Consider the following 15,328-nt stretch of genomic DNA (forward strand, 5'->3'; position numbering starts at 1 on the left):
TGCCTTACCCCTCCTAACTTGTGGTATGTTACACTTTCCCTTACCCCTTTTAACTTGTGGTATGTTACACTTTCCCTTACCCCTTTTAACTTGTGGTATGTTACACTTTCCCTTACCCAGGGGTCGAAATTTAGAATATTTACCACTATTCCAGCGGAATAGTGGATATGAAAATACACTATTCCGTCTCATTTTCCACTATTCCTTAATTTCCTTGGAAACTATAAAAAGATTTTAAAAAAATAACATAACAAAACAAAATTATATGTTGAGTCTTCTGTTGGGTTATTGATAATCATTTGTGTTTTGGGTACCGAGGCAAGAAAGCAGGTAACCCAGGACGCAGGTTGTAAAACCCACTCACAAGGGCAATGTCAATGGCTAGTTTCACACACTTCAGGGTATACAGGTCACACGGACACCCACGGCCAAGCGCGGGAAGGTTGCTGTAATAAATCAGCCTCGCGGGAAATGTTTTGAACAATATTGCCATTCCATATTTATTTTTTTTAATTTATATTCTATGTTGGTTAGTAACGTTTTCTTTCGTATGAATTTGACTTCTGTTCAGCGTTCCCTCTAATGTTCGGGATTCCCTTCAACTTGCTCAGTAATCCAGCAAAGAAAATATTTGTCTGCTGGAAATCCCCCCATTGTTTTCTTGCATTCGCGTTTAGATTATACTGTACTCAATGCACAACGTATTCACTTCACTGTGTAGAGGGGGAAAAAACGAAAATCAGTAGAGAAATTACCGATTGTGTACGAAAAGTAAGTTGGTACATCTTCCAAATTTTACGAAAAGATCCAGCAAAACACTTTCGAAAAATTCACGCGAATCTGGCATATCGTGCTAAATGCAACTAATGTCATGTTAACAAGGCTCTAGTACACCCATCTATGAATAAACCGTAAGACCGCATCTGGTGTTAAGAGGAAGAAAAAGTATTTTCTAGAATTTCCAAAAATACGCAAAATAATATCCTACCATAGTTAAGTGTATAGCTAATAGCCTAACCACCCCGTCGGTTACGGATCACACGTAACTACAAAACACAACTAACTGTATTTTGCAAAGTTGACGTTTTCTACAAGAACATGGAAACAATATTAGGCATTTAGTGAATCATGCCAAGTGGCCTGAAAAATGTCATTACAAGGGTTACTTTCATAAAGATGGCCATAGCTATAGGGACCTTGATATCGTGCTATGCTTGTATAGTATGGACTGCGCCTCGTGTATCATGGGGAATATATTGTTTTGTTCATGCGGAGGAGTCCGTTGGCTTGAGGTGTGTTTTACTTATCTAAATGTTACGGGGATATTTTACCTACTTTTCTTGAACGTCTAAGATAATATTTCGCATAACTTCACCGATCCTTTACTGACTGACCTAATTAATTCTAGAATGGAGCCAAAACAGTTTAACTCCATGTAACGTTTCTTGGAAACGTGCCAAAAAATGTTAACAAACAGGTGTTAGATAGGGGATGAGCTCAGTTGTTTGGCAAGGTACCTCGGAAAATTCCCAGCACATGTATAGCCTAACGAAGTATTTAAGTAGGGTTAAACACTGCAGTTGTAAACTTATGTACGTATATTCATTGTTAGGCAGTCTAGAAACGGGGCTTTGCCGAACGTTGTTTGTTTCATAATATCGGAAGTTCTGTGAGTTTAACTTTTTAAAGATTGTAATACATTTTAAATGTCTTTTCATAATATAATATTGCTACAGTCTCCAACTTGTCATTTTAAAATTTTCATCAGTTTCGTGAAAATTTAAATTCCAAAATTTGTTATTATTTTGCATCTTCAACTGCTAATTTTTTATCGCCAGACATGCAAAATTACCAATATTTTCAGGGGGCCTTCGCCCTTGGACACCCACAAGCATAGGCGTAGGAGCCTAATTTGATTTGGGGGCTGAAACGACTTGCCCGAAAAATATAACCAAAATCGAGAAATCGGCAGTTGTTTTATTGTGTTCGCGGGAAATTGAACAAGGATTTCCAACACTGTACTACCTGTTACCCACGAGGTGATAATTTTTCCCTGATACGCGATGGTATACGGAACGTGTAAAGTGCAATAAATTGGAGGATACTGTAAGGCTTGCTATACTGTGCAAGTGCAGTTGGCTACGGAACATGTATATATGTACTGTACATAACTGCAACTCACGTGTAATTTACAGACAGTTTCTTTTGTATTTCTGGGCAAGTTTTTACGCCCGGGAAACAAATAAAATTAATATTGTTGCCTGACTAGTGACAGGCAAGTAAAATTTAGATGGATTTGTCCAAGTTTGTTGTTAGCTATCACTTTTAGCACTATCCATACGGAATAATGAACCCAAGCAACCTGCTATTCCGTTCATGATTTCACTATCTCAGGATAGCGGAATAGCGTAAATTTCGACCCCTGTTACCCCTTATAAACTGTGGTATGTTACACTTTCCCTTACCCCTTCTAAATTGTGGTTTGTTACACTTTCCCTTACCCCTTCTCACCTGTGGTATGTTACAATTTCCTTAACCCCTTCTCACCTGTGGTATGTTACACTTTCCCTAACCCCTTCTAAAATGTGGTATGTTACACTTTCCCTTACCCTTTCTAACCTGTGGTATGTTACACTTTCCCTAACCCCTTCTAAAATGTGGTATGTTACACTTTCGCCTTACCCCCTCTAACCTGTGGTATGTTACACTTTCCCTTACCCTTTCTAACCTGTGGTATGTTACACTTTCCCTAACCCCTTCTACCCTTTAGTATGTAATGCACTCCCCATTTTCCCTTCTAACCTGTGGTATGTTCGCACTTCCCGTTAGCCATCCGGCTGACCTTAAGTCAGAAGCTAACACAGAACTTATTACAGATGGACAAAATACTTTGCATATTACAGAACACCCACAAGCCTGATCTGATGAAAATTGTTTTAACTTAGCAGGTGTTGAGGTATATGCAAGATATTAGGATTTTAGCGTGGCGTCTGAAATATTTCTTTCTGCCACCTTATAGTGTTACATCTTCTGTGTTTGTAGTAACAAGAAGAAACTTGTTTAACTCACAGTCAAAATATAGTATAAATATTCATGAAGATGAGTTTGTATGTTAATGCTGCTGTTGTTGTTGTTGAATAATGTTTTAAAGATTTCTGACATTATACTCAGAATTGATTAAAATTTTCACCATGTACAGTTCTATTCATCCACATCACACTGAATTTTGATTCTGTTTTTTTTTTAACATCAACAGTTGCCAGTCATTATCCAAGTTCCAGGATCAACTGGAAGACTTGGAGCAAGTCTACAACTTTATACAGAAAAGCGATATACTAGGTATCACTGTGAAAGAAGTTAAGAACGAATTCCCAAATTGGAGTCGATTTATGATGCAAGCGAGTATTTTGATACAGGAAGAAATGGTGAGATGAACTTAAATATTTTCTTTTCATCTGTTGGTTGTCATGGTGACAGTTCTTATAATGCTTGTTGGAATGTTTTGTAAGTTTTAAAGTAGTTTGGGCATTTTATGAAACAAGCGAGTATTTTGATACAGGAAGAAATGGTGAGATGAACTTAAATATTTTCTTTCATCAGTTGGTTGTCATGTTGACAGGTTCTTAAAATGCTTGTTGGAATGTTTTGTAAGTTTTAAAGTAGTTTGGGCATTTTATGAAACAAGCGAGTATTTTGATACAGGAAGAAATGGTGAGATGAACTTAAATATTTTCTTTTCATCTGTTGGTTGTCATGGTGACAGTTCTTATAATGCTTGTTGGAATGTTTTGTAAGTTTTAAAGTAGTTTGGGCATTTTATGAAACAAGCGAGTATTTTGATACAGGAAGAAATGGTGAGATGAACTTAAATATTTTCTTTTCATCAGTTGGTTGTCATGGTGACAGTTCTTAAAGTGCTTGTTTGAATGCTTTGTAAGTTTTAAAGTAGTTTGCAGCATTTCAGAAGTTTATTCCAGTTTACATAATTTTACGCTCAATGTTACTATTGTAATGTTCGCCTGTGATCTGTATGTAGGTGCTCCAATGAACCCTAATTATTGCAAATGGTGGTTTCCAATTTCTCTTCTTTTTCAATTTTTTTTCAAATTTATTTTAATTTATTAAGTTTTCTTGTTTTATCTTTCATCATTTTTATATAAAATCTAGTTTATCTTTTAATATCTTAAGTATTTTATTGTGCAATCTATTGGCTGAAACTGGGGTGTAAATCCTGCTAATTCAATGTGCAAGGTATTCTGACCGGCCTCCATCCCCATCTCCCCCCCCCCCCCCAAGCAATGTAAGTACTTTGGTAGTTATCACCACCAGCACATGGCTGGATAGCTTCACTTAGGTGATAGTCCACAGGACTTGTACTCCTGCAGTCCTTGGTCTTATTTGCCATATTTATTCAGGGTGTTGTTCCTCAAAACCTACTTTAATTCATATATTCACTTTTGATTCATTATTTATACATACAGTACATACTATTTTAAGCTTGATAACTCTTAACTATTTATCATATCCTATTTATAACTATGTACTTTTATGTATTTGTACTGGACTTTTAATAAATTTAAACTTGAAACTTAATCCCCTTACATCCAATAATTTTTCTTTGCTCATCAATACTTGTCTCAATTTCTGATATATCTTATGATTGCTCCTCTTGTCAAGGTTCTGGAGGCTGGCTCCATGCAGCTACGGTTAGTGACCATCGAGAATGCATTTCCATGGGTGATCAGAGCCAAGCTCAAAGGAAAATGCGAAGTAGAAGCTGACAGTGTGATGCAACAGGGCCTCGTGGGCTTCCCGCTTATCGGACAAGACTTGCAGATCCTACAGAGAATCGGTCAACCGACCGATGACCGCCCAGATAAGGAGAAACAAAAAGGCAAAGTCCCGGCAAAGCAAGACGAACACCGAGATATAACTACGGTAGTGGTTGAGGGCCATCCTCAGGATTCTACGGAGAAGCCTGGCATGGTTAGACCAGATTCATTAGGAGTTACCTCAGAAGCTCCCGGTGAAGACGAATTGGATACAGTGGGAAGCAGCACTGGCAGCGAGCATGTCACCATGGAAACCGATGATGCGACTGTCAATTCAGGAAGGTATGGCGTTGTTATTTATCAATTATTGTTAAAGGAGCACACTGTACTCCAATGATTGCATTAGATTAGGCAAATGAAGTGCACAAATAGTGTGATATAAAATCCATTAAATAATGACAGTCTTTAAGTTACTTCATTTATAAGAGTCAACATGAATTTTGAAAGGGTTTGATGAGGGTGACCAGACAACTCCCCCCTGGACAATTACCCCCCGGACAATTACCCCCCAGACAACTCCCCCCTGGACAATTACCCCCCGGACAATTCCCACCCAGACAATTCCCACCCCGGACAGTTCCCACCCCAGACAATTCCCCCCCGGACAATTCCCATCCCGGACGACTTCCCCCCGGACAATTACCCCCCGGTCAATAACCCTCCCGGACAATTTCCCCCCGGACGATTTCCCCCCCCCCCCTCCGGACAATTTCCCCCGGACAATTGCTATGGCGCGAGAAAGCGGAATATATACGTACAAATATATATATGCTGTACTTGCGAAATACATACATGGTTAACTTCAAAAATACATTTTAGACATATTTGTTTACACATATATATTCCCTGAAAATTATATTTATTCCCTTAAAGTATATATTTATATATTCTCCAGGCGTACAGAAAGTATTTTCTTAATAACAAATATGTATTCTGTGCAAAAATATATATTCTCTTATAGTAAATATTCTGTCAAAAATATATATTCTCTAACACAAAAAATAATTTTTCTCTGCCAAGAATATATTTATTCTCTAAGAGAAAAAAAAGGTATTCTCTAAAGAAATATATATATCCTTTTCAAAAAGTATGTCAATTCTCTGACCGAAAAATATTTTTCTCTAACAAAATATATAAATTCTGTGACAGAAAATATATATATTCTATAGAAAAAGTTTTTGTCTGTACAAAAATAAATTTTTATTCTTTGTAGGAAATATTTTCTCTAATAACAAAGTTCTATTCTGTGCAAAAAATATATATTCTTTAAGAAAAATATATATGCTAAACAAAGTACGGTGCTCTGTAAGTGCCAACTGAGATGTTTTGCTGTTCAGTAACTTCAGTGACCAGCTTATTCATCATATTGCTGTTTTCTTCACATCCACTTTCTTTTCGTTGATGTATAGAGTCCTTGCAGAAGTGCAACAAATTATTGAAAGACTGTGGTTAGAGAAGAGCAAATAGTGGAATATATGCTAAGTCTTAGCCTAGTGTAAGTAATAAGTATGCTGTTTAGAGTAGTCTAACGTTAACATCACACTACCAACTATCCTACTAACGCGCTATATCTGGACGCCATGATTGCAGTACTGCTGCTATACGTATATGTTACCTATGTTATACCAGGGAGCTGCTACTCTAACAGCTCCCTGGTTATATGATATGTTAATGGGACTGTTAAGCCGGCTAGATACAGTAGGCTAATATCATATGCAATGTGATGTCGCAAAACCACTAACTTTGAACTGCATTTCGGTTCTGAGCAAGAAAGTGCATTGTACTTGCACACTTATTGCCAATATAGTGAATAAGCTGTTCACTGAAGTTACTGAAACACCAACATCTCAGTTGGCACTTACAGAGCTCCGTACTTTGTTCAGCATATATATATTTCTTACAGAATATATATTTTGCACAGAATAGAAAGGCCTACCTGACATGTCAATAAAACATTGTATCCTAATTCACAAGTCAGTAATATGAGGCATAGCTTCGGCTTTTGTCCACAAACTTTCAGTTCTGTTACCAAATTGTTGACCCTTATTATGGCCAGCAAGAAAAGACGAAACTTTGAATTCATCGGGGGTGTTGAAGAAATTGGGAGGGTGGCTGATCATTGTAGTACTTTGCTGCTAAATGATCAGAACAACCCAGATGGCTTGAAAAAATAAAGGAGGAAATTCAAAAAGAGTGGGCTCAACTCAAGTCTCAAGTCAGTGGCAAAAATATTCCATTTGGTCCCCTATCCCAGCTTGTAATCCAGGAAGGCTACAACTATCCTCTGTTGTCTGAATTATTTAAAGTAATGGTACACCTTTTGCACGCAAAGTAAGGCTTCCAAGCGGCAGGTTTAAGCAAATGCAAGTATGTTGGAGTTTACAGTTTTTTAGTTTTAGATTCTACGGATGCCCATAAGCTCATTTCCAATGCCAATAGCCCCCTATTCGTACGAGGCGTAACGCACATGTTATCTGATAGGCTGGTCGGTGGGAGATACTGTAGCTTGTAAACAAGGTTTCCACAACTTGGCGTCTGGCGACTCAAAATGACCTTTGATCTCAATAAAATATTGTACTGAACGTGTAACAACTACATACTAAATATGAGATTCGTTCAACATTCCCTTCTTGAGATATCGTGTTTACAAGGTTTACACTATTTGACCCCTGGTGAACCCAAATGACCTTTGACCTCCACATTAAACTAGAGGCTTTTGCTCCTAAATGTGGTCCCCTACTCACGAACTTAAATATGATATTGGTTTAAGCTTACATCCTTGAGATATCGTCTTTACAAGGTTTTTACTATTTGGCCCCTGGTGACTCAAAATGATCTTTGACCTACCCACAAAACAAAAGGGTTCTTCTACCCAATGTGTTACTCATATACACCAATATTAGATTGGTCAAAGCTTCACTTCCTGAGATATCGTATTTACAAGCGAGGCGTTACACCCCCCCCCCCCCAACACACGCATACACACTCTCCGCCCGCAGGAATGCATAGGTTACGATTGTCATCGAAACCAAAACTGAAATCTCTTGTTGCACACCCTCATTTTTACTGGAATAATAGCCTTAACCCCGCCTACATCGGCTGTCAATCAATCGTCCAAGTTTCCGAGGAAGGGGATTGTCCGGGGGAAATTGTCCGGGGGGAAATTGTCCGGGGGGCAATTGTCATGGGTGGGAATTGTCCGGAGTGGGAATTGTCCGGGGGGCAATTGTCAGGGTTGGCAATTGTCCGGGTGGGAATTGTCCGGGGGGCAATTGTCAGGGTTGGGAATTGTCCGGGGGGCAATTGTCCGAGGGGGAATCGTCCGGGGGGTAATCGTCCGGGGGGAAATCGTCCAGGGGGGAATTGTCCGGGAACCTTTGATGAGAGCTACCAAACAACTTCACCAAAGAGTGTACTTTATCTTATCATTACTGTTTTGTATGGGGTCTGGCATTATTGCCTAATTTGTTGGGTATGCAATGCTACAATTACTGGAAAGGAGCGTATTAATAAATGTATTAGAAGGGCGCCGGGTGATTGGTGAGGTACAGGAGAAGGTGGACTGTGTTCACCACTGCCTTGTATGTAGCAAGCTGGAGTCCCTTTGGACTGACAGTAAACACCCCTCCATGTCCAGCTTATGAGACAAGTAATCCCTACGCAGTGGTAGGCTCAGGCAGCCTTCTGTTACCAAAACCCACTATCCTTTATCTTTCATTCCTCAGGCTATTAAAACTCATAATATTAAGTTTTAGCCTTTGAAGAAAAATCCTGCTAGGATCGAAAAGTCAGGCCAACTTACTTTTACACAATATTTTTTTATTTATTATTTTTTATTATATTATATATATATTTTTTATATACATATATATATTTTTTTATATATCTATTATTTTTATTATATAATTTATATATATATATATATTTTTTTTATATTAATTTTAAACGTTAAATTTCCTTTCTTGCCATTTCTGTACAGCCTGCTGCTTTTTCATGTTTTCTTTCTATTTAGTTTTGCTTCTTTTTCATTTATGTTTTATTGCCTTTCGAGCATTGTAGTTTCCTTAGTTAAGGATCAATAAAGATATTATATATATATATACTCTTACTTTCTGATAAGTGTTCTTAACATGGAAGAACTGTTTATCAAATTTTTGTTGTTGTTGTATATTTTGAGATTTCCATATCCATTTAAAGGTAATAACTAGTCAATAGTAATTTGATACAACTTAATGCCTCGTTCACAAAATGATAAGTCTCAACATTTCAGTAAGTCTCTTCCGATTGGTCAATTTCAATCGACCTCTGTTTTCTTCACAAACCGAGTCTGTTTTTTGTTTTTTTTTTGTTTTTTAGTTTTACTCATCACTTTGATGTTTTCTTTCTTTTCTTCTTCAGCCAGAAGAAACATATTGATATTATTTACAGGCAGTACTACAGGATAGATGGAACAGTCAACTATACACAAATGCAAAGTTTATTCACCAGACTGGCGAATTTTGTGATCGAAAATCCGGGCTATAAAGAGGAAGATATTGTTCTCTACTTAGAACCTATCATACATGCAGTCGAATGCATAGAGTTACTTCAGGTAAGAACAGTAGTTTTTATGTTAGAAACCAAGGGCAACTCTTTGCAAATTCTTATTAATTGACTATAAATTTATCTATGGAATAAAGTTGCTAGGTCATTGCTCACCAAGTGAACATATTTATGTGATAGATATTGAATTAAATTGAATTCTGAAATGTGTTTCACTCCGACACTTATTTTATATATTAATGCACTGTAATATTGTGTTATGTATAAATATATATATATATATGTATACTTTATTGGTATCATATTTATATAGATACTCATTGGTATATTATATATTAAGTAGAATATATTAGAGCATTATATGAATATGTTTAATAGTATGCTTTCATCATTAGTATTGTTGTGTTGTAAGCTTCTTTCAAGTATAAATTTAGGTATTCCCTCTTTACACATCTGATATAGTTTTTGCCCACTTTCAACGTCACATGAATACAACTCCTTCCTTTTCACATGCGACTGGTAATGCTATAAACACATTGCTACAATTTGGATACATGTTTAGATTTTCATGATATTCGTTATTGAGAATGTTTTAATATCCATATTGACCATTAATGTTGCCTTTATTCTGCTTTGCCTATCTTCATCAGAAATTAACTGAATTTGGATGTATGACTAGACACGTCCAGCAGTACAGAAAATACTACAGTCCATTTGATAAGAAAGGTCGTCTCCATAGTTACGCCTATTACATGCCAACCATAGACTGTTTGAATCGACTATCGTTGCTAACATCGGCCCTACAAAAAGATGTCTAGAAAGCACAAACTAGCCTCATTACCGCTGAAATATTCCACGTCGGCCTGGGTTGTGGTCAACGATCTTGACTAGAAGTTAATTTGCCTCATCACCACAAAGGCATTTATAGTGAAGAAGTATAAGCGTTGTAAACACCGAGAGGTTTGTTAGTCATCAAGAATAACCTCATTGTTTCTAAGAGGTTCCTTATAAGCAAAGATTAGCCTCAACACTTCTCAGAGGTTCATAGGTAAGCAATGGCTCTAAACCTTGTTACTGTGGAAATGTTTGTAACCAGCAAGATTAGAACCAGCCTTATAACCAGCCAATGGTTCATACTTAGCAGTGGAAAGCCTCCTTATGACCCAAGTGTGAAGAAGTACAAACCTCGTAACCAATGAGAGGTTTGTAGTCTAGAGGAATCATCTCATTTGTACTAAAGAGATTCCTAATTAGGAATGACTAGACTCAACACTTCTAAGAGGTTCCTAGGTTAGCAAATCTAAACCCTGTTACCATCAAGATGTTGATAAAGAGCAAGATTAGAGCAAGCCTCTTTACTTGTGAGATGTTCTTTAACAGAAAAAAAGTTCCTTCACCTTTATATAGATAAGGGATGGGCACAATATTTATCTTTCAGGCCACAGTGAAATTAAACTTTTGAAAGTATACATATTACATTTTTTTTTTCCTTTAGGTCATCCAGTGAATGTATTGTTTCAGTTGATTTATGGTTGAAAGAAGAAAACACTGCCCCAATATTATTAGGTTCCATGGGTGGCTTTAATAGGGTACTGAACACCTTCGGGGGTCGCAGTTAATTTTGTTTTCGAGCTATACTTTGATCACATGTGCCTTGGATTTTTGTAACCACTAATGAGATGCATATTTGCTATCAACATCATTAAATTCTTTGATCTAATCTGGATCTAACCTGATATGGAAGCTAGGAAAGTCAAAAACCCACACAGTTACAACAACAACACAGATAATTTTTTTCCATTTTGAAAATTATGTAACAGGTGCAGGTCATGAAGGCTTTCTTCATTGTTGATGTGTACAACTCAAAATTCCAGATTGAATATTTACAAATTGGAAAAATGTATGATAAAATTTTCGTTTATTCTTTTTTTATACCTTGGAGTAAATTTATGAAAAGAGAACAATTTGTAAAACTAAGTCTAGAAATGATGATTTAGTTCATCTAAATAAATTAACAAAAAAATGAAAATAAAGAGGAAATATAATAAATGTTTTGCGTGATCACTTAATGTCCCCTAATTGTATGCTTTGTTTGTTTCATTCTCCATTCTATTGTAATCAGCAAACTCTGCAAAAGATATTTTGAAAACTTTGTTGGAATTTTTCTGCATTTTGTAATAATGTTGGTTACAGTTTGTTATTTAATTTTACAATCCTTGATTTCTTACTAATTACTGTATTTTTTTTGTGACAAGAATTAAAAATGTGGATCATATATGTTGTGGTTGGCAAATATTCAAACTGATGCTTTTATCAACCAAACCATTCATTCTGATTTTGAAATTTCAAATATTGTTAACAATATTGGTTTCCCTTGGCAAATTTTATACAAAAATTGCATCTAGTTTATTGTTGCATTCACAGTTTTAGAAGAAGAAACATCAGTATGCATGATAAACATTAAAATGATATTAAACATAAAGTCAAAGGAGGTCGGGGAGGGAGATGGCAGATTGTCGCTGAACCATATGTGGGGTCTAGACGACACATTACAATATATTCTAAGATATGTAGCAGGGAAGTAAGTAAGTTTTCTTACTTCATGTAATGGTCTTTAGCTTATGGATTTATTTCAGCAAAACGCTGAAAATTTACAATCTGTCTGTAAACCAAACCTGTCAAAATATTTACATTTATCCATAAATTTGCCCATTTTGTAAAACATTTTGTTATGTAACACCACATTAAGTCATCCCAATATTGCGCTATCAATCCTCTTTATTACAATTTATTTACAAATGAGTTTGTAATAATTTTCTGATTATTTTCCTGATAAAATTGTGTTTTGTACATTGTATATTATGTGAATAAAGTCAAAATAAAAGGAAATGATGATAAAAAAAATGACTTGCTGTCAGTATTACTGTGATCTGAGTTTTATGAAATGTCCATACAGCTATAAGCAAATTTTTAAAGGCATTGAAGACGTTAAAAAGTTAACTTCCGTTGCTTGCAAGGGAAGTTTTTATTCTTGTCGCTACAAAATGACAGTAAAAATGACAGTAGTGAAACATGATACCTTGTTATCTGGACCTGAGCTGTCCATCGCTGCTATGTACACTGTGTTATGGGCATTGACTGTAGCTGCATGTATTGACTGTACCCTAGTTTCTAATTACCGACGGTAGCAAGCTGTGTGTGTATTTTCTGGGATCGATGGTGGTGTCTAACACTTCTGTTACACCTCATTCGAAACCGGCGCGAGTCTTCACTCCCTTTGAAGTGTATGTTGGTTTTCATCTTCTTATTTCCCAACCACGCATATAATTCTAGCAAAACCTAGTATACTCAAGTAGTGGAACCTTTTCTCTAAATGAATGCGATTGTAAAGAATTAGAGCGAATTTGCGCAAATAATATCTCCAAACTTTTCAATTGATCGATATACCTTACACATTGAAACAACTTTAGTTTAAGCTGTGGTTACCATACGTCAGGATTTCTCAGGACAAGTCCGCTATTAGCTATCTTACGTTAGCAACATAGTTGGGAGGTAAGATCTATATAATAAACTCCGGAGTATTAGGTTCTCACGACAATGTGATAAATACAGTGGAAAAACATATCTGACAGTGATTTGGCCAACAAGTAGGTACCTACTCCAGTTTGAGCACAGAAAGGAAAACGTTCAATAAAATACAGTCTGTTAACTATCATGTGCTTACATTAAAGATTGAGCTTCAGTTGTAGCTTCAAATCTGGAACCATTTTCATGCAGGTGCCCTTCAATTTTTTCTCTTGCTTTTCACAAATGGGAGAGAACTCCCTCAATATAGATTTTTATCCTTTTTATCAGATAAAATATGGAGACCGTAGTGTAATTTACACCTTATCTGAGAAATGAATGGCAGTGGGCGTGGTTCAGCGGTTCAAGTACCCGCTTATTTCCCCTGCAAAATGTGAAGACAATGGAAAACAACAAAAGTAATAAAACAAAGTCTTCAACTTGTTATTTCTAGTAATAAGTACAGTGTTAAGAGAAGGCAGTCCGGGCATGAGAACCAGACAACGTGTTCCACTCTCAACACCAGTCCCCTTTCATCGCGGAGATTGTAACCATGATAGTCATGACGTTGTGAGGCCTACGTGAAGTCAGTTATCGGGAGTCCCTCCGAAAGGAAAAAACAGAAAGGCATTCTGTACACGGTTGTGAGTCGGCTTACAGCTTTTCTTTACTCCCCCCCCCCCACCCCCTCCTTTCTTCTTCTTGGAAGGGGATATCTTTTCATACATTTAGTGAGCCTCTTCTCTGTATTCTCCCAGTCGAGCTCGTATTCACATACAGTTCAAGTTAGCATAAAATGAAGTCAAAAGTCAAAACACTTCAATAAAATACCTCCAGGAGAGGAAATTCATACTTTGTAAGTATACGACCCCATGTCGAGTATAAATTTGAATCAATTTCATTTTTTGTTCGAGGTCAAAGGTGATTCGCAGAGGCCAAATATAAAAACCTTGTTTGTTAGTATATAATGACTAAAGTGGTACAACTTGGACAGATATCTTATCAGGAATTTTGTCCCTCTGCAGCAGCTCATATGTCGCAATATAGTTCACACTGTATGCAGACTATAGATCAGACACGTTGAACCGCCAGACATCCTAGAGGTGTATCGACAACTCTGCAGCTTGACGGCGCCTTTTTTTTACTGTCAATATATTTATCCAGCGATAACAATAATTTCTACAAAAAAAATGATGCACTGAGCAAACCTCGTGGACATATGTGTAGGCCTTAATTTATGTTTTAACAAGGATATATAGGACCAGGTCAATGTGCGGAACCCTGGTATTCCCTGAATACAAACAATCGCGGACAGAAACTTTAATAAATACCGAGGTCTTTACCAAGGACAAAGGCTCTGAATTTTAAATAGACCTGCCTAACAATAACGTGTGGTAGGGAGGAAAACAAACAAACTGTGTGTTCCTGAAGTATTGTGTATTTATTTGTCCACGTTGAGCCAAGTTGTATGTCGGTTTAATTTCCTACAATAAGTTGTAACCTTGTAACCATATTTTAGTAATACTTTTGGTTGTTGATATAAAGAAAAGTCAAGCCCACTATCTTGTTTTTAATACTATATTTACGCGGACTGTTCTAGTATGGCTGAGAAGTCTGCTAATAGGCCTAATAATAGTACTCATTCTTTCCTTAAAAGCTTAGTTTGCTAAATTCCAATCAGCATCGAGCCCATATTTTTGCCAGACTATAGACATCATAATTGTACATTACTCGCAGTTTGATAAATATATATACTCATTAAGGACATTCCGTCATAAAACGTTTCGATCTGTTTTCTATTGTCGTAATTTAAAAATATAGTTTCGAGCCCAGGCAGGCTATCTTGTGTGCTCTTTTGTACAAAATAACATTCATAACGGGCTACTTATGGTGGCATACTCCTATTAGAGTCTATATCCATCCGCTCGAGTATTCTCCTGTTTTAGGAAACGTGCCAAAAAGCAGCAGGAGAACATCTTTTTTTTTTTTTTTTTTTTTTTTTTTTTTTTTTTTTTTGTGGCTTGCATGTTGAAGAGCACGAATGGAAGTACAGGTGGTGCAAAATTGGATCAATTGAGGCAATTTAAGACCCCTTTAGGCCTCCCAGGAGCAGCGTACGGAAATTGTTAACTGAGTAAAGAGGTTCGTTTACAAGTGACACAAACTTCGGGCCGCTGATAGCTAAAAATCTGCGCTGTCATGATACGGAAATTAATGGTGCCATGATAGGCCAGTTTGTCAGCTATCCTGTGATGGGTAGCGTTTAGCTAGTGAGAACTTCTATCTAGACTTCGAGACCACATTACATTGTGATTTAGTGTGTTAGTCAATGGGGCTTTTAATGAGCGTATACTAATTTATTCCTCTAGCTTGGAGATTTGCATGATCCC

General features: G+C 36.7%; 1 protein-coding gene across 2 annotated transcripts in view; it reads left to right on the forward strand.

Annotated features, from left to right (window-relative positions):
* The window catches only part of LOC139961367 (general transcription factor 3C polypeptide 1-like), a 45,847-nt gene extending 33,575 nt beyond the window's left edge, over positions 1 to 12,272 (forward strand). For both annotated transcript variants that reach the window (XM_071960511.1, XM_071960512.1), the window contains exons 33-36: positions 3,257 to 3,425; positions 4,678 to 5,114; positions 9,231 to 9,423; positions 10,025 to 12,272. In XM_071960511.1, coding sequence (XP_071816612.1) covers positions 3,257 to 3,425; positions 4,678 to 5,114; positions 9,231 to 9,423; positions 10,025 to 10,192 — 967 coding nt within the window. In that variant the 3' untranslated portion in view covers positions 10,193 to 12,272. The remainder of the gene's footprint in view (positions 1 to 3,256; positions 3,426 to 4,677; positions 5,115 to 9,230; positions 9,424 to 10,024) is intronic.
* Positions 12,273 to 15,328: the final 3,056 nt, after the last annotated feature.

This window comes from Apostichopus japonicus, chromosome 20, assembly GCF_037975245.1.
Source record: "Apostichopus japonicus isolate 1M-3 chromosome 20, ASM3797524v1, whole genome shotgun sequence".
NCBI lineage: Eukaryota > Metazoa > Echinodermata > Holothuroidea > Aspidochirotida > Stichopodidae > Apostichopus > Apostichopus japonicus.